This window comes from Varanus komodoensis, unplaced genomic scaffold (assembly GCF_004798865.1).
Source record: "Varanus komodoensis strain SLA01 unplaced genomic scaffold, ASM479886v1 scaffold3, whole genome shotgun sequence".
NCBI lineage: Eukaryota > Metazoa > Chordata > Lepidosauria > Squamata > Varanidae > Varanus > Varanus komodoensis.
This window is the reverse complement of record NW_025335761.1, coordinates 44,350,961-44,369,734: the sequence shown is the minus strand read 5'-3', so window position 1 is coordinate 44,369,734 and position 18,774 is coordinate 44,350,961. Positions and strand designations below refer to the sequence as shown.

The window sequence follows — 18,774 nt, the reverse complement described above, 5'->3', positions numbered from 1 at the left end:
TCAAAGCCTTTGGGACCAAGCTGCTACTTTTCCAAAGGCACCTGTCACAAATGCAGCCCAATACCACACATTTCCCATCGCTGCAGGAAATAATGACCAGTTTTCCACAGAACAATATGAGTGTGCAAATAAGGAGGTATGAAGCAGACATCTTATCTCTTGCTGAGGAGTTTCAACAGTGCTTTCGGGATTTTGCAGCTATTGAAAAGGAGATCACGCTTTTTTCATCTCCTTTCTCTGTGGACCCTGATGATGCTCCAGACCACCTGCAGCTGGAGCTCATTGAGCTGCAGTGTGACGACGAATGTCGCAGTCGGTACCAACAGCTCCCTCTTGTCAACTTCTACCGCCAGCTGGATAAAGACAGGTTCCAAGAGATTCAAACATTTGCTAAGAAAATGCTGAGCTTGTTCGGTTCGACATAGTTGTGCGAGAAGACATTCTCGGTTATGAACATTAACAAGAACCGCGTGAGGATGAGACTAAGTGACTTTCACCTGCGTGACATCTTGCGCATCAAAACCACTGTTTTTGAGCCAGACCTGGCCTATATAATGCAGTCGAGATCTCAGTATCACCCTTCACATTAGTGCAGTTATTAGTTTAGTCTTTCATAAAATAGCTTATTTGCATTTAATGTTAATGGTTCAAAGAATGTCAGGCTGAATGGTCGGCCCCCCCACACATTTTCACCTCACCAAATCTGGCCCTTCTTGCAAAAAGTTTGGACACCCCTGTTTTAGTGCTTTAGCATCTGCAAAGTATATTTCTGCTGAACTCACCTGAAAAGTTCATGGCAAAGAAAATGCTATTCGCTTCCAGAATGGAATAGGCCACTGAAGCTCACAGAAGGGAGCTCTATGATCTGTCCATTCTGGAAATGAACATTTCCACATGTCTTTGGGGGTGCTTTAGAAAGCACTAGATTCTTATTGCCCAGCTGTGAGCTCCCGCTAGCAAAACAGAAACAGTGGAAGGAGAGCAGCAGTGTACACTTATCTTTTAAAAAGAAATCCAGGTGCTTTCATCAAACACACAGAAATAAGTCTGCTTTCTCCATGTAAGAATATAGAAAATAATGGGGAGAATATTACATTTCTGTGACATGTCTCAAAAATATGCTATGCCATAGGGTTTTTAAAATTGTTATTACAGCAGAGAATGGACAGTTCATGATCCAGCGTATTTTCCTGCTCATGGAAATACACTGTTTTATGCAATTCTTAATGCCGCTATTGTTTCTAGGGAAGAGTGGGGACAACTACTGTACTGTAACTCTTATTTTTGAGTGTACACTTAAAGAGCGTACATAGAATCAAAAAGTCCCCCACCCATTTGCTTAAGCAACTATAATTATGTGATGCAAAAAGTACATACATTGCATGAACAAAGGTTTTGAATTATGCCTCTATCTAGTATAAATGCTTTATTTAGCCACAAACCAATATGTTTAGATTGTAATAGCTATCAGTTAATATGTACACTTGCTTGGAAATTTGTGAATTACACACTGGGGGGCTTGATTTGTTACCGGGAGTTTTAAATAGACCTTTAAAATCAAGATTCAAATCTTCAAGAAAAATCAATCCACTCTTGGGAGGAACTTTAGCAAAATGACATTTAGCAAGAAGGGGGCAAAGTGCTTCTTGTTGCTACACTTTTATTTAAAATTGTTTAGCATAAAGTCTGTGCTAAATGATGGGGATCCTGGAAGAGTAGCTGTATCCAACTCTTGTCAGTTACCCACAGAATGAAATTTAACAGCAGATTCACAGAGAGCATCACTGGATGGATAGTAGCACCTTTCTTGTGCCTTTGTGAGTTGGGGGCCCAACTTTGCTTGTGGACCTGTATGGGGGATCAGCACCATGCTGACTGACTTTCAAATGCTTAGCTTTTATCCATGGAAAATATACATATTTATAATTCTCTCCCGGGTTACCTTTGCAGAAATAAACTACTTTTTGCAACTGGTAGATAGACTGAAGAGTTATATTGTCCATAACAAAGAGCAGAAACCCAGAACAAATTAGCACGAACTGTCCATTTCCCACCACTATTCATCATTTTTCTATATGATGCAAAGAAAAACAGAAACAGGAAATGGTTCCTGTATGTGCATTATTCCTTAGGTCATGGAAATATGTTTTGACATCAAAAACAAAGACTCCAGCCTGTGAACATCTGCCATCAAATGCTTCTAAGGATACTATTGTTTCATATCAGAAGCATACCACAAATTATTTGGCTCAAAAGGAGATATGTGGAAGGACACAAAAGTTTTAAAATGTTAGCTTTGCATCTGATGGAAAAAACAACATTCTAGTGTGTATATTTATCTGATATATATGCCTTGATGATATTAACACTAAGCACCCTTAAGATACAGTGAAATTAATATGAGAGCTAGTTTGGTCTTGAAATAAATATTATTTAAAAGTGCTTAACTGGATTGTGTCCACAGGACAATAGTCAGTGTGACACTAGTGCTAATGTAAAATACATGGTGCTAATGTGAAGAACCTCTGGTACAGGGATGGGCAATTTGGGTGGTCTGGGGAACCCTCCCCCTCACAGACCACAATCTTGCTACAATTGTGACACACACACACACACACACACACACACACATAGATCATCATGAAAAGACACCACACCTGCCCTGAGTAAGCCTCCAAAGCAATTAGCTGCTGTATTTTCTTAACAAACGCCCACTTTATAATTATTTTTACCCCCTAGGCTTTGGGAAGAACAGTGCAGCCACCTGCACACCCCCAAAATCTGCTCTAGAGGCTGGAAAACCTTCCAGAGCAAACTTTTGGGTGATGAGGAGGACAGAGGAAGAAAGCTCTATTGTACTAGCCATAGCTGCTAACATGACAGTAGGTTCAACACAAAGGTGGGCTTGGTTTTGCCCCTGTTCTGCCCATTTAGCATTTGCTTAGTACAGTGGTACCTTGGCTCATGAACTTAATCCGTTCCAGGACTCTGGTTGTGACCCAAATTGGTTGTGAGCCAAGTCAAATTTCCCCATAAGGTTCAATGTAAATAAGGTTAATCCGGTCTGTAACTGGTTTTTTTGATCAGAAAAATGTGCAGCAAAGTGACAAAGGACAACAAAGATCGTGGCCATTCCCCCCTACCCCCCGAACATGACCGCGATCACACCCATGCAGAGAAGATGGGTGTGATCGTGATTGTCACCCGATGCGGAGTTTGCGACCTGAGGCAACATTTTCCTGAAATTTCTGTTCGCGACCCGATTTGGTCGTGAACTGAGGTGTTCATGAGCCGAGGTGCCACAGTACTAGATGGCAGAATGAAAACTATTTACTAATTTAAGAAAGCCAACCTATAGTCCCAGGAGAACATCCGAAGGACCACAGGGTTATTCCAGGTCCCCCAGCTCTGAGATTGCAGACCCTGCTGGCATCTGATCCCTCTCCCCACCCTGAGAGGAAAGGGACCGTGTGGGTCGTTTCAGGAGTCACAAATGGATTTTCAGGGAGCCTCTGAAGGTCTGCAAGGGGAAGCCACTTCCTTCCAGTCGGAAAAAAGGGGAGGGCCAGAAGACAGCATTCTCAAGGCCTCTCCCTCCCCAGCCAGCACACTTCCAACAGACAAGCTGAGCAACACCAAAGCAGTCGGAGCAAGAAGAGGCGACAGTCACCTCCACCATCCCTCTTACTGTCGGTGCAGCCTGGCAGAGCACTGCACACACCGAAGCCTCCCAACTTGGGCGTCTGCTTAATGAGGCCACAACTGTAAGACTGGATCCTAAGTATGCTAAGATAGCTATTTTTCATGATTATAACCTCGGAGTATTTCTCCTTAAAAGATCTAATTTTGTAGCAATTAATAAATCTTGCCCAGAGATAGGTTATGCTCATAGTTTGACAGGAAGTAGGCTAAGGAGAACATAAGAGCCCCGCTGAATCAGACTATGGGTCCATCTAGTCCAGCATTCTGTTCACACAGTGGTCAACCAGCTGCCTGCAGGGAACCCATAAGCAAGATATGAGTACAACAACACCCTCCTGCTCATGTTCCTCAGCAACTGGTATATATAAGGATGCTGTCTCAGATCCTTGGAGGCAGCACACAGCCATCAGAGTAGCAGCCATTGGCACCCTTCTCCTCCATGAATTTGTCCAATTGAATTTTCCCTTTGAAGAGCTCACTGTGTGAAGAAGTACTTCCATTTAACTGTCCTGAATCTCAGTCAGCTTCATGGGATGACTCTGGGTTTCAGTATTATTTGTTGTTGTTATGTGCCTTCAAGTCATCTCCAACTTATGGTAGGCCTATGAATGAGAGCCGTCCAAGAGGTCCTGCCCATGACAGCTCCATTCAGCTCTCTCAAGGTCAAGCTTGGGGCCTCCTTTCTCAATCCGTCTCAAAAACCTGAAAATGTCTTCCTCTCCACTTTCTCCACACCATGCACACTTCTATAATGTCTTTCCTTATTCACCTTTTGTCAAACGATCTCAACTGTTGTAACCTTTCCTCATAGGAGAATTGCTCCAACTCTTTGATCATTTTAGTGGCCTTTCCTTTCCTTTCCTTTCCCTTTTTTTTTTTTTTTTTTGCATTTTTTCCTGCTGTACAGGAACCATAACTTTCGAAACTATTCCAAGTGCGGTTGCACCACAGATTCATGTAAGAGCAGAACGATCTTGGCAGCTTGATTTTCAACTCTGTTTCTAATTAAGCCTAACATGGAATTTGCTAATTTCACAGCAATTGCACAGTTAGTCAGCATTTTCATCAAGCTGCCCACCACAAGACCGATCCCTTCATCAGGCACCACTAGCCCCGATCCCATCAGCCTGTAGTTGGGATACTGAATTACATTTGCCATATTATGCCCATTCTCCCAGTTGGAGCTCCTCACGATAAATGCCACTTTGCAGCCCATTCTTAATTCCAGATCATTTATGAATGACTTGCAAAGCATCAGTACAAATCCCCGATTCCCTGTAGGACCCCACTGCTTGAATCCTGCCCTTGGGAGAAGTCAGGTTTTTTTCCCCACTCTCTGCTTTCTATTCTTTAACCAGTTGCTGATCCCTTTGCAGACCTCCCCAGCTCTCATTCTATGATCACGAAGATTGCTCTGGAGTCTTTGGTGAGAGTGGCTGGGCATCTAGGACTGGCTGAGGCAGTATTAGGGGCTGCTTGTTAGGACCTGATCTGCTCCACACTTCTTATGAAGAATTCTATTGATTTACAGCTCAGAGCTGCACAAAGAGATGTTCACAAAAAGAGAAACCAGTGAGTAATCCATCCCCAAGAAACTTCAAACTCGAACAGATAATAAGATATAGAATCTCTCTTAAAAATAAAAGCATTCTTGGAAAAGGAATCAAACCAAAGCAACTCTAAGCATGCTCTGAGTCAGCCCAAGACATTTTTGCTCCAGATGCAAATGGTACCCCCAGTGAAGGCACACAGCTACAGAATTCAAAATCCCACAGAAATTTCTGTCCCACAGGGGCAGAAATTTCTCCCCCTCTCTGTCAGAAAATAAAACAAAACCAAGACAATAAATCAAACAAGTACCTGTTAGCTGCTCTTTCATGACATTCAAAATCCACTGGCTGAGATGAGTTAGCCACCTAACTCATCCTGCAGAATAGAGCTCTTCATGGACAGCAGTTTAGGACTGAGATGCTGGGCCACAAGAGACTTGGTGCTGACTGGTTTCATCATTTCCCCAGGAATCTCCTGTCTGGGCACTATCTCAGCCAATTGTCAAGCACAGTTGGAAGAGCTACCTGGGACTGGCATGAGAGGTGCAGCAGCAGGGAAAGGGGTGGGGCAAAGCCAGTGGGGTAGGAAGGCTTAGCATGCTCAGAAGAATTGTGATGGAACCCATGTTGGATGTCCATTGGAGAACAAGGGCTTGTTCTGGGTCAATTAATCTGTCCCCAGCCATTCCCAGGGCTCTCCAGGGGCTTCCCTGCCAACACATCCACACTATCTGACATCCTGAGTAGGAGCACTCCACACTGTAAGCTTTTGTTACAGCTCTTGGGCAATGAGCTATGAATTTGAGTATGAAATTCATATGAGTATGAATTTGTTTACAAACTGGATTGGCATTCCAGTCCACCCTCTCCCACCCTCAAACCCTCCAGATGTGCTGAAGTGCAGCCCATTATGTGGGTTTTCTGGGAAGTTTTGAACTGGGATATTTTCCTATGCATATTTGGCTAATTTGCATAGGACATTTGCATGAGAATTTTTTTGGAATGCCATGCTGTAAGTTGGAGTCCAACACACCTGTAGAACATTAGGCTGGGGCAGGCTGCTCTAATTATGCTCCATAAGTCCAAATACTTATGCACAATATACATAATATTTGAAGGATTGCCTCTCTCAACAACCGTCTACCTGGAAGTCATGATCAAAGGCCATAGCCTTATTCCACATGCCAACTCTGAGGGATGCTTGATGGCAGCAGCCAAAGGGAGGGCTTTCTTTGTGGTGGCTCTCCACCCCACCCCACCCCAACACACACTGAGGCCTGCCTGACGTCAACCTTCTCATCTTTTTGGTGCTGAGTTAAGAAAGCCTTTTATACTGAAGCTTTCAAAGATATACATGAATATTCTTCAATACTTTCTCACCCCAGGTGTTTTTGCAGGGCTACTTTACATGGTATGCTGTTTTCAGCTCTTTTTAATTTTTTTGTTTTATAATGGTCACATTTTGAAAAAGTTGTTATGGCATTTTATTGTATTGTTTTTATCAACTGCTGAAAACTGCCCAGGGAGCTGTGGCTATTGCACAGTACAGAAATGAAATTAATAAATATGCCAATAACCAGTCATCTATCTCAGCATGGCTTAATTCTTTCATTAATGGTGCTGGAGCACCTTTGGTTTTGCTGTCGCTACTTATCCATGTCATACTGAGCTATACATGTCAGGTCTCCCTGACCTTCATGGACCTTGGGCACACTTGGCGATTTGAGACATTCTTGTGGAAACTGTCACAAAATAGCTCCCATGAGGGTCTGGCAATTCAAGAGGCACATGGATGTGGTGGTGCTGGATGGACAAAAAATCATTCTACGGGCTGGTAGGGGAGGGGGAAATGGAAAGAGTTGCTTCTTGGACCAGCCAGGCACCTTCTGTCTAGACAGACCTGTCCCCTTTCCTCTCCCAGCCCCTAGTCTGGTTGTTTCTCTTCCTTCCTGCTGCTTTCTTTCCCTCCAGCCAAGGCCTGCTCTTCCTGTTCCACTCACCCTTTGATCTTGCTCCAGTATTTATCCACCCACAGCCTCTAGCCTTGCTATTTTCTTCCCTACCTCTTGGCCTTGCTCTTTCTCCCCTCTCCTAGCCTCACTGTTGTTTCTCTTCCTTCCACCCCTTTGCCTCCCTTTAGCTTCAGGAAAAAAGGGGGAAAACTTCTAGTCTACACTCTTACATTTTTACATTTAAAATACTTTTGTAGGGAACAGGGAGTCAAGAGCTGTGAGAAGACCTACTGGAGGACCCTTGAACTGTAGCAGCTAAAGGTGTGAAGGCTTTGAAAAAAGAAGGGAAAAAGCATTTAGGGAAAAAATAATGAGAGGTCACAGGATTCTTCAGCGTCCCAGCTAGAGGACCTTGGAGCTGTGAAACTGAAAGATGAGCTGCCACCTTGCCTCCTGGCAGCCTGTGTGGAAAGAATGGCACTACTGAGGTTGCAACAGGGCCTCAGGGAGGGCAAAAGGGGTGTGTGGGGGGCAGGAAGTGAAGGAGGCTGGAACCACAGACTTGCACCAGTTCCAAGCAGTGCCCTGGCTTCCTTCCCTCCCCTTCTCTCGCACTGATACTGAGAACTGCCATCTAGAGAAAACACCCAGCGCAATCACAGTGCTGGCAATCATTGGCGTCAAACCTCAAACCCCAGCATATAATGCTCTGAGTTCAGCAGGTTAAGTTAACCTGCCGTGGGGGTGTCAGGATTGCATACTAAAGCAGCCTTCCCCAACCTTGTCCCCTCCAGCTGATTTGGAGTACAACACCAAGCATGCTTGGCCATTGAACATGCAGCCTGATGCTGACGGGAATCCAAAATAAGTGCAGGTCACCCAGCTCATGGAAGTTGACCTGATGGCTTTAGATCAAAGTGACCAAAGTGGCTTTTATATTGTGAGTCCTTTATATGTACTGTGAACTGTATTTTTAAATTGTTGTATAATATGTTGTGAGTTACCCAAAAAGCCTTGTGGCTAATGGGGCTGTATACAGGACAAAACAAATAAATAAAAAGGTCTAAAAACTATTACATTTCAAATTTCTTAAAACATCTAGTTTTACACACACACAACCCCCAGAATAAAAAAAAAAAAATTTCCTACAGTTTTAAAATGTCTGGAAAATTTACATCTCTAATTTCAGTGGCATGTAGACATCTTTTCATAGGGATGATCACCTGAAAACTTGGAAGCTGCCAAGATTTCTTGATACTGTATTTGCACTTGACATCCCTTAATTATTTCTAATGCATCTGTGACATGAGAAAGCACTGAAAATAGAATCGTGCCCTATCTGTAGAAAATGTTCTACTCCATGTCGCTATCTACAGGTTCCATTACCTAGGTATTTTTACATTCATACTCCAAAGGTAGGAAATGTACAAAGCCCTTTTACAAAACAGTCCTAATACTCCAGCAGCCCAAGTTAGATGTTCTTGCACCTTTCCATAGCCATGAAAAATCAAGGTTACATAACAAAATGCACACCATGCCCAAAGCAACCTGTGTAGCCGCAAACTGAGCACTGCCCAACTGGGACATTTTAAAAGCCAACAGCATTTACTAAATGCTGTTATTACACTGAGCAATCCGTTCTGGCAGCATCCAATCTAATTATACTGAGATATGGTTTGTTGAGAAAAATAATATTTTCAAATGATTGAGTGGGGGAAATGGCAGAAGTTCTTTCATTGACAACTCCCCAGAGCTGAACTGATGTGTACAGGAGAAGGCCAAGCTGACAAATGAAGACAGATCACATTTAGTGAAATTACAACTTCAGATATTCAAGAAGAAAAGGAAAAATAAGGGTACTATACATTTTCAAACCACCCAACAGCCTGAAGGCTCTCTCTTCATTTTGCTATGAGGAAGGTGATCCAAATTCTCCTAAGCCTGCCATTCTTCTTAAGTCTTAATAATGGGAATAATATGATGCACTTGATGGTACTTTAGAAAGATATTAGAAAGGTATAGCAAGTAGGGAGGGAGGCGTGTGGGGAAGGAACAGCCTACTTCCCCCATTACTTCTGTGTGGGAGGCTTCCAATTTTCCATAATAGGATGAGCATAATTTTGCTCTATGGAGAGGGGAGCAACATGTTTTTCTAAGCATAAAGCCCGCGTATTTGTATGCTGCCTTATGTGCCAATCACACATGCATTCATTTCACAGCAATTTCATGTCAGCCTTCTCCAACCTGGCGCCCCCCAGATGTGTTCAACTGCAACTTCCACCATTCCCAGCCAGAGGTCCAACAGAACCGGAAGGCACCAGAGCACAACGAACCAATGCATGCGCGAGCAAGCCACCCGTTCCCCCCCCCACCCCTAGTGCCGACGGCGAAATGCGCCCACACGTGTGCTCCACGTTCTCTGTGGCACAGCAGCCTTTCCCGGGGTGCAAAAGTGCGTTAAGTGCCACAGGTGAGGCCCCCAGCGCAGGAGCGAGAGAGAGAGAACAGCGACAGAGGAAGCGGGGCGGGAGACCCTTCCCGGGGGTCTTCGGCTCACTTACCTATCGTGGAGACCACGGTGCCCACGAAGTAGAAAGCCCCCGGGAAATCCCACCGCGGCCGCATGTCGTTGGCTCGGACGCCGGCCACGTAGGCGACCTCGTACTCGCACAGGAACTCCCGCAGCTCGGCCGGGGAGAGGTTGTACCTCTGGGAGAAGTTCTCCAGCCGCGCCTGCCAGCGCTCCTGCGTCTCCCGCTCCGTGGGCTGCTCGAGGGCGGAGAAGACGGCCGCCCCGCACAGCATGTACACGGCGATGAGCGCGGCCAGGAGCACGAAGCGGGTGTTATCCTCGTTGAAGGCGCCCACGCTGGATGGGCAGCAGCAGCAGCAGAACCCGCGGCACGCCATCCCGCTCTGCCGCCGCGCCCGGCCGTGCGCCCTACCGGAGCGCCCCCCCACGGCCCGTCATCCCGGCGCCCCCTCCCGCGACGCGCCCGGCGGGCCCCGCGCAGCAAGCGGGCCAGGCGGCAACTGCTCCCCGGCGCGGTGCCGGAGTCAAATCAGCTCCCGAGGCCGGGAAGGGGCAGGCGGGCATCGCGGAGTGCCCCCGAAGGCAATGCCTGGATCAGGCGGCGCGGCGCGTCTTGCTTGCAATCCTGCGCCGCCGCTGCTCGAGGCGATCTCCCGGCACGTGGCCGGGCTTCCTCCGCGAGGTCCGCCCGGCTTGGGGCGCCGTCTGCAGCGGACGGCGCTTGTTAAACATGGAGACGGGGAGCGCGTGCCCCTTGCCATACGCAGGGCGCATCTTCCCCATGGGGGGTCAGCACAGTCCGCTGATCTGTCCCGCACATCTGTCTGCAGGACTAGGCTGCTTTCAGCTGCGGCGCCTCATTTTTAAAGTAACGGCGCGCCACCCTTCTCATTTTGCGAAACCAGCGACTGCCGGGGGGCGGGGATGTCCCGGCTCGCCCCTAGGACGATCCCCACGGGGGCGGGGGAAAATCGTGCCGGGGCCTAAAGGAAGATAACTGGCCTCCTCCGCCCCCGTGCCGGTTTCGGCGACTTCTTTAGCTGCTCCTCCAACTCTTCCAAAGGGTCCTCCAGTCGCTCTCGGCTCGTTCCGCGCTTCGCGGGGCACGCTCGGCTGTCGCTTCAGGGGGAGGAAGGCAGCGCTTCGTTCCGCCGCCTCGGAGCCCCGCTTCAAAGTTGCAGGCGGAGCGTTCAGCGGTGCGTCCAGCCGGCCCGGGTACTCAGCGGCCGCCTCTGGGTCGCGCGCTCGCGGGGACCCGGGAGGGAAATCCGCAAACTCTCCCCGGCTTCGCGAGGGGCAGCGCCGGTGCGAGGAAAGAGGTCGCGCTCGGTGTCTCAGCGAGCGAGCCCGATCGCGGGAGCCGCTTATGCCAACCCTTGCCCGGTGGAAATAAGCGGCGGGGCGCGCGGGAGCTCGCAGCCTTCCCCGAAGTTACTGGTCTGGAGCAGAACACGCCAAGCCTGGAGCGCTAGTAGGTCTCTGCAACCGGCGATCTCTCGCTTTCTCTGCCCCCACACCCCGATTTGCAAGGAGCCACCGAGCCTCGCAGCCTGGATCCCGAAGGGGGCGTGCCCCGCGCAGCATCTGCCACCGCGCTCGAGTCCTCTAGGGGGCCAGGTTACCCCGAGCGGCGACCTGCCGGAGCAAGGGAGCGCGCTCTGCTCGTGACACCCCTGGGTTGAGAAAGATTTCTGGAGCAGGTTCCCCGGGGCCCTCGTCTCTCTCCTCAGGAAAGCACCGCGAATCTTCTCCCGCCGGTGCCCGTGGCTGTTTTGCGCGCGATTTCTGGGGCCACTGAGTGTTGTCTCACGTGTTCCTTCTTGTCTCCTGCGCCCTCGGCGGCCTCGACCGGAGGCGCATCCGTGGCTCTTGGACGGGCTCGGTACTGCCGTAAGCCTTCCTCCATCGGACTTCGGTCTCTGGAGCTGGCCGGTGGCACCTTGACTCGTCCCTGCCCCTGGCGTCGGCTGTGCGGTAGCGAGCCACCACTGCCTTGAGGCTTTTGCGCAAACCAGGCCGCATCTCCGCATACATAACAGCGGTAGCTGTAAGGGGAGGCCCTGCAGGGCTGGAGCGCTGTATACCCCATGGGCACCTGTTGAAATGATGGAACAGTGGCCATGTGGTCCTCTCCCCCTGGATTAGCTGGCTTTTTCCCCACGAGTCCCCCTCCTGCTTGACTCTTTCTGAGGCAGAAATTCCCTCCACTGTCTATACATCCCATTTTACAAATAGGATGTCTTTAAGATGTTGTTAGTCGCGAAGTCGTGGTGACCGATCGTGACCCCATGGGCAACATTCCTCCAGACCTTCTTGTCCTCCACCATCCCCCAGAGTCCACTTAAGCTCACGCCGACTGCTTCAGTGACTCCATTTAGCCACATGAATCTCTGCCATCTCCTCTTTTTTGCCATCTATTGTGCCCAGCATTAGTCCAGTGAGTCCTTCCTTTTCATTAGGTGGCCAAAGTCTTTGAGTTTCATCTTCAGTATTTGGCCTTCTAAAGAGCAGTCAGGGTTGATCTCCTTTAAGATTGACTGGTTTGATCACCTTGCAGTCCAAGGGACTCACAGGAGTCTCCTCCAGCACCACAATTCAAAGGCCTCAATTCTTTGGCGCTCAGCCTTCCTTATGGTCCAAATTTCACAGCCATACATTGCAACTGGGAAAACCATAGCCTTGACCATACGCACTTTGTTGGCACAGTGATGTCTCTGCTTTTTAGTATGCTGTATAGATGTGCCATAGCTTTCCTACCCAGGATCAAGCGTCTTTTAATTTCTAGGCTGCAGTCCCCATCTGCGGTGATCTTGGAGCCCAGGAAAATAAAATCTGTCACTACCTCCATTTCTTCCCCATCTATTTGCCAGGAAGTGAGAGGACCAGATGCCATGATCTTAGTTTACTTAATGTTGAGTTTCAAGCCAACTTTTGCACTCTCCTCCTTCATCCACATCAAGAGGTTCTTTAGTTCCTCTTCACTTTCTGCCATAAGAGTGGTATCATCTGCACATCTGAGGTTGTTGATATTTCTCCCAGCAATCTTAATTCCAACTTGTGATTCATCTAGCCCCGCCTTTCACATGATGTGCTCTGTATATAAGTTAAATAGGCAGGGCGACAGTATACAGCCTTGCCGAACTCCTTTCTCAATTTTGAACCGATCAGTGGTTCCATGTCCAGTTCTTTAAGATAGGGTCCTTCAAAAACACCCCAACTTGGGGGTATAAGTAAATTGGCATGTGCAAATTTGTGCTTTTGGTGGTGGTCCTGTTTACCTGAGCCCTGGATCCTTTCAGTACCTAACACCAAATTGGAAGGGATTCTTCTAGGAGCTTAACATTCACTTGGTGTATGTCCCAGAACCAAGAGTTTGGTTGTACTTTAGTCTAAAGCAGCAAGGAGGTTACAACAAGCCACACACCCTCAGAATAAGAACAAGTGTTCATTGGCTACGCCAACACAGATGCTGTTGCTAGGACAAAAGTAGGCCCTTATCCAGTCAGGATTTTCTTTTTAAAGACTAACCTACCATTTTCATGGACTAGAGTCCACACCATCAGATGCACTAAGTTATTCTCAGCTGGTAGATCTATAAGGATGCATATACAATGGAGAAAAGAAAGATCACAGGACAACAACATACAACTCAAGAAATAAATATGTGATAATAAAGTTACAAGATTGAAGGTAAAATCCAATGCAAGCTTAGACAGGAAAAAAGTCTACAACTCCTAGCATGCCCCAACCAGCATAAATCTGTGCAAAAAAGCACAGTGAGTAGTCACAATTGCAGAAATTAAGTTGTCACTAATTTCACTGACATAAACAGGCCAGGCTGGTCACCTTTGTGTCAGTCGGACTCCTTATCCATTGCAGCTTTTATTCTGAGTTTTACAGGAGTGATACATCCTGGCAAGCCAATTTTGGAGTTCAGCACCATGGACAACTCATATAAACCTCAGACTAAACCCTGCAATGCTTGAGGAGCCCCACTGGCAGAAGTCACCAGCCTCCCCTGCAAACACACTGCCTGTCAGTGTAAGGTAGTTTACAGTTGACAATAATTGCTTATGTGCCAATAGACACAGTACAAAAGAAAAAAGGAATGGAAAGTTAAATTACCAACTTCAATAATGTTGTGTGACTGTTAATCTACTTCTTTGTTTCACTATCCTGAACACAATTCTGCTAAGGCATAAAGATATGAAGCTTTCCAAGGTAGCGTAACTTTCTGTTCCAGTACTTTGGATGGGTTTATAAGAATACCAATCAAACTATCAAGCATTATGTTAATAAGATTAACATAATGTTTGATAGTTGCATCTATCATTGAAATGCCTATCAATCTATCATTGAATATGCTGCTATCAAAGTACCCATTAAATAAAGCCCTTGTAATAGCCTGTCATAGGGAAAGTGGTATAGAAGACACGGTTTGGAATGGGGTAAAATTGGGTAGGGATCATGAATAGGTTTGCATGAAGCTAAGACACACCCAATGTGTGCCTGTTTTAAATTCAAAACATTGGCTTGCCCTGTAAAAACCAGATCTACACAGCCAGTGCAAAAGCATTCTTTGGAGAGATTTGCTGAATATTCAAAATGTGACCTTTCTTTTCTACATAAAGACATAAATATACAATTTTGCTTCCTGTGCACGTGTGGCACAAGTGGATTGAATGCCTGTGTAGTGTAGTGGTTAAGAGTGTGGGACCGGGACTCAGGCAATCTGGGTTCTAGTCCCTGCTCAGCCACTGGGCGTCTTTGGGCCAGTCACAGACCCTCAACCCAGCCTCACAGGGCTGTTGTTGTGGGGATAAGACTGAGAGCAGGAGGAAGAGAATTATGTAAGCTATTTTGGGCTCTTTAAAATAAAAGAGTGGGATACAGATCTAATAAATAATAATTGTGCCTATATTGGGCAGATGAATGCCAGCAATCCCAGAGAAACATTTTGAATGTCCAAGAACTCAGATGTGCCTGATACAGTGATTACTTCAATCTACTGATCAACATTTGCTCATGTATGTTGAAAAAAGTGGGAATATATTTATTCTCAGGCATTCCCAGCAACTATATGAGTTATAATAATACAAGCCCAGATAACAAAGTGAGGAAAGGTAGCATAAAGTTCAGGAAGTAACCAGCATGGTTAATGCATAGTCAAAGAAGCCATTAGGGAGGAGGAGAAGGGAGAAGAAAGCTTAGGAAATTGAGTAGGCAAGGCTACACCTATCAGGCAACTGTAAGACCACACTTAATACCAACAAAAATGCAAATATGAACTTGTGCAATTTTCAGGGATCATTTTTATAAAAAAGAAAATAGAATTCCAATTGGGATTTTTTGACATTCTGAAAAATTGTGCCAAATACAAAGAAGTAGCAATTGAAACAGAGATGGGAAAACAAGATAGGTTCTGCTGCAAACACTGAGATATTCAAATGCCTGAGCCTGCTAAAGAGGAGAGCAGCCCATGGTAAGTCCATCACCTGTTGTGCATTCCATAGGTTTAGTAAACGCCCAACCTGCCATGGCTTATTTGCAAGGTGGCTTAGCATGACATGTGAATGCACCAATTGACTTGAAAGTGCAGTTTAAATGAGATTCTGCAGTTGGAAGAGCTAGAAACAGTGATTTCACACACAATTTATTGCCTTGCCTGGCTCCCATTTTGACTGGTAATTTTTCATATTTAATACATTTTAAAATCTTGACAGTGTGGAAAGATCAGGCGTCACAAGTCACCAGCAACTACTAGGAACATACACCATATAGCTAGTTAGAATGGAAGCCCTACAATTTTCTGGGTACTCAATTTAGTCAGAATGCATAATTATTTGTATTCACTTTCAGCTGCAAATTAGCATCAAACAGTCTTACCAAATGTTGCTTTTATAGCTTTAAAAAAATCTTGCATGATCTCTAAGGCCTTTCAGTTTTGGCTTTGGGAACCTTGGTGGGAAGGAATAGTAATCAACTGTTTTTCAAAGTATGAATTAGAATAGAGGGGCATAGACTGTTTCCTGACTGATCCTACTGCAGATTGTTTGGGACAGGAGAGAGAGAGGGTAAATCCACATAATTATTGCAGCAGAGCAGGCTGTGTGCAAGGGATCAAAGCCTTACCTTAAAGTCATTGTGCTTAGAACCCTTCCCCTGGCATATTAAAATAGAGTTGGTAATGACAGCCTTACTTCCCATCAGGAATTTGTGAAGTATAATATAATACCACATAATACCATTTATGATTACTGCTACTATGGTTGATGTAACATAGTACAGTCACACAGTAGAATACAGAGGCTATTTTAATCAAAATATAGGGATACTGTACATTTTTAGCTGTATCCTTCCAAAATTGATCACTTTCATCAGAATAGCAAACTTTTAAGATACAACTAACAAATGTATATAGACTATACATCTGCAGTTTGAGAAAAAAACCATGATTTCTAACAAATCCAACAATACCCCAGTGTTGGCTTGTTCTGACATATGCTTGTTTCATGAGGTGATGCCAAACCATAGTTCTTTACTGAGTGGGGTTTGGGGCTCCTATTCTTGTCTCCTCTTCACATTCTGCCTACCAGTTCCATCCTTGTGTAACATAAAACTATGGTTTGCAGTTGCTTTCCAAACCAAAGATTGATTGTGGCTTGTAATTCTATTTTGGAAGGCTATTTAAGGTAAACATAATAACTTGTTCTTTCACAAAAAATAGCAATACATTAAAATGGAGAAGGGAACATGCCTGCCAAACACTCATTATTCATCATGGTTGTTTTAGTAAAAAGCTGGGCAACAAGTAGCCCACTGCAGCTGTTCCCTGACATTGCCAAAGAAATCTCAGCAAAATGCTTTGTGGGTTCTCTGGAGAACTATTCTGCTGTGGAACAAAGCATGTTCTCACAACTTGTTTCCCTAAATTGCTTGACTGCCAGTGGCAGCCACTTCCATTTCTGGATGGCTAATACAGTCCCTGCAAGTCGCTAATACTGTCCGTACAGGGTTCTGAAGATGCCCACACCTGGTTTATCCAAACCAAAACATTCTTTTAACTAAGGCAAACCATGTATACTTGGAATTAAATCCTGTTGGAATCAACGAGACATACTGCTAAATAATAAAAGTTAGAATTTAGTTGCAGAATATATTCCTACATTGTTCCTAAGTAATAATGTGAAAGCAGCAGAATTAAAATATAACTGCAGGGTCATTGCAGTATCTTTTTCTAAATAAAATTATATAATCCTTTCCTATAAATAACCATGTATCCATGTTGATGAGTCTTATCAGTGTACACAGCAACTTAATAAAAGGAATCCAATGTCTGGTTATCACTTAGGAAGCAACAGGTCGAGTTATTTACTCAGTGTTATACAACATGTGTCAGCTGAAGAGCTCAGTCCTATACATATTTACTCAGTCTCATCTAGTTTACTGGGTGCGGGGCGGCTATTCAGGACGAAAGCAACACTTGGATAGCAACCCAAGTTGCTTTTTTGAGCCTTCACCTGAAAATATTCCCATCCCCATGGAATATTTTGCAAGACAAAATGTCTTTGCCTAGTAAGTTATTTAACTGGCAAAACATAAATGAATAGCATAACCACTGATGCCTATAATTTCCATAACTGAACATTTATGGGTTGTCCAAAAGTACATAAAGCTAACTTTGTGGAAATGTACTTCAAAGAGGTTTCATTGTCCAAAGGGGCTCAGGCAATATTCTGCAATGATGGTGATAAATTTATCATCATCATCTCACCTTTTTCCTTCCAAGGAACTGAAGGTGGCTAAGATAATTCTCCTCCTCCACTCTATCTTACTGTCACAACAACCATGCAAGATAGGTTGGACTGAGAGTTTGTGACTGAAGGAAAGTCACTCATTTCACTCCATGACTGAAGATAATCCTGTACTACTTAGAGTAAGAACCACCAAACTTACCATTGAGTAGACATGCACAGGACTGAGATTTCACCTGTTTAATTCCATTTAATATTAAAATTATTCTATGATACTCTATAAATTGGTAAATAAAGCTTCGGCATTCCATTTCCTTGTACTATCAAATATTGTCAGCTTGGCTATACCAACATTTGTGGAGAAAAAACTTGCTCATGCAAGAAAGGGAAACAAAGGAAAGGCGGAGTTCTTGTAATCAAGTCTTTTTATTAGCTTTATTTCAACTATACAACTTTTTTCTTCATCATGGCCATTATTTCCAGGAAAAGCAAACATGGTTGAAAATGTTTAGGTCACAATATAAAGGTAGCCACCTGACATAATTCACATGGCTTTTTCAAAATAGAGTAATTAAGTTTATAAATACATTTTTAAAAGCATTATATCATCATGAGAACTAGAGACACTGCACTTTGTTAGTTTCTAAAAAATACTGTCACTTTAAAAATAATCTGTTTTAAAGAAATGGATTTCATCATCTGTACAATCCTGTTTTTCAAATGACCAAGTCTTACAGGCACATACAAGTGGGCCCAGAAAGCAGGATGATGAATTTTTGAGTGAACTTGAGTTATTCATTTAGGAACCCACATGTTTCCATGTGAATCAGGAGCTTTGGTGTAGGGAATATTCCAAATCCATGGACGATCTACAAATATGAAGAAAAGGGAATATTCACATGAACAGAGTTTAACACTGGAGCAAATTTCTGAAGGGAAATTATCAGAACCTAGGTAAACAAACAAGTATGCTGGAAGTGAAAGAAAAGCAATGGTTTAATTGGAATGGCATTATAGAAACACACACGTGTGTGACAGTATGCAAGAGAGCAGGTCTCAAGAGACAGTGTCCATCTGACAGTCTGCCAGAATTTATTCATATCCCCAAGCATAACTAAGTGAAGAGTAATTTTCCAAGTTACACATTCTTCATTGTTCCATTTCACAAACCTTGCCACTAACAGCAGCCTTTTACACTACAATTAAACATTTCCATTATCTCAAGAGTAGTGATTAAAAGTGCACAGGCAAAGACAAAGCTTCTTGTCTCTGTTCTCTGCCTC

The 18,774-nt window shown here is 44.8% G+C and overlaps 2 protein-coding genes across 2 annotated transcripts in view; both read right to left on the bottom strand.

The window, feature by feature from the left end:
- The window catches only part of KCNK13 (potassium two pore domain channel subfamily K member 13), a 63,975-nt gene extending 53,861 nt beyond the window's left edge, over positions 1-10,114 (bottom strand). The window contains exon 1 of the mRNA XM_044435808.1: positions 9,766-10,114. Within this exon, the coding sequence (XP_044291743.1) occupies positions 9,766-10,114 (349 nt within the window). The remainder of the gene's footprint in view (positions 1-9,765) is intronic.
- A 7,784-nt stretch (positions 10,115-17,898) lies between these two features.
- The window catches only part of TDP1 (tyrosyl-DNA phosphodiesterase 1), a 30,339-nt gene continuing 29,463 nt past the window's right edge, over positions 17,899-18,774 (bottom strand). Inside the window, exon 15 of the mRNA XM_044436184.1 lies at positions 17,899-18,360. Within this exon, the coding sequence (XP_044292119.1) occupies positions 18,287-18,360 (74 nt within the window). The 3' untranslated portion in view covers positions 17,899-18,286. The remainder of the gene's footprint in view (positions 18,361-18,774) is intronic.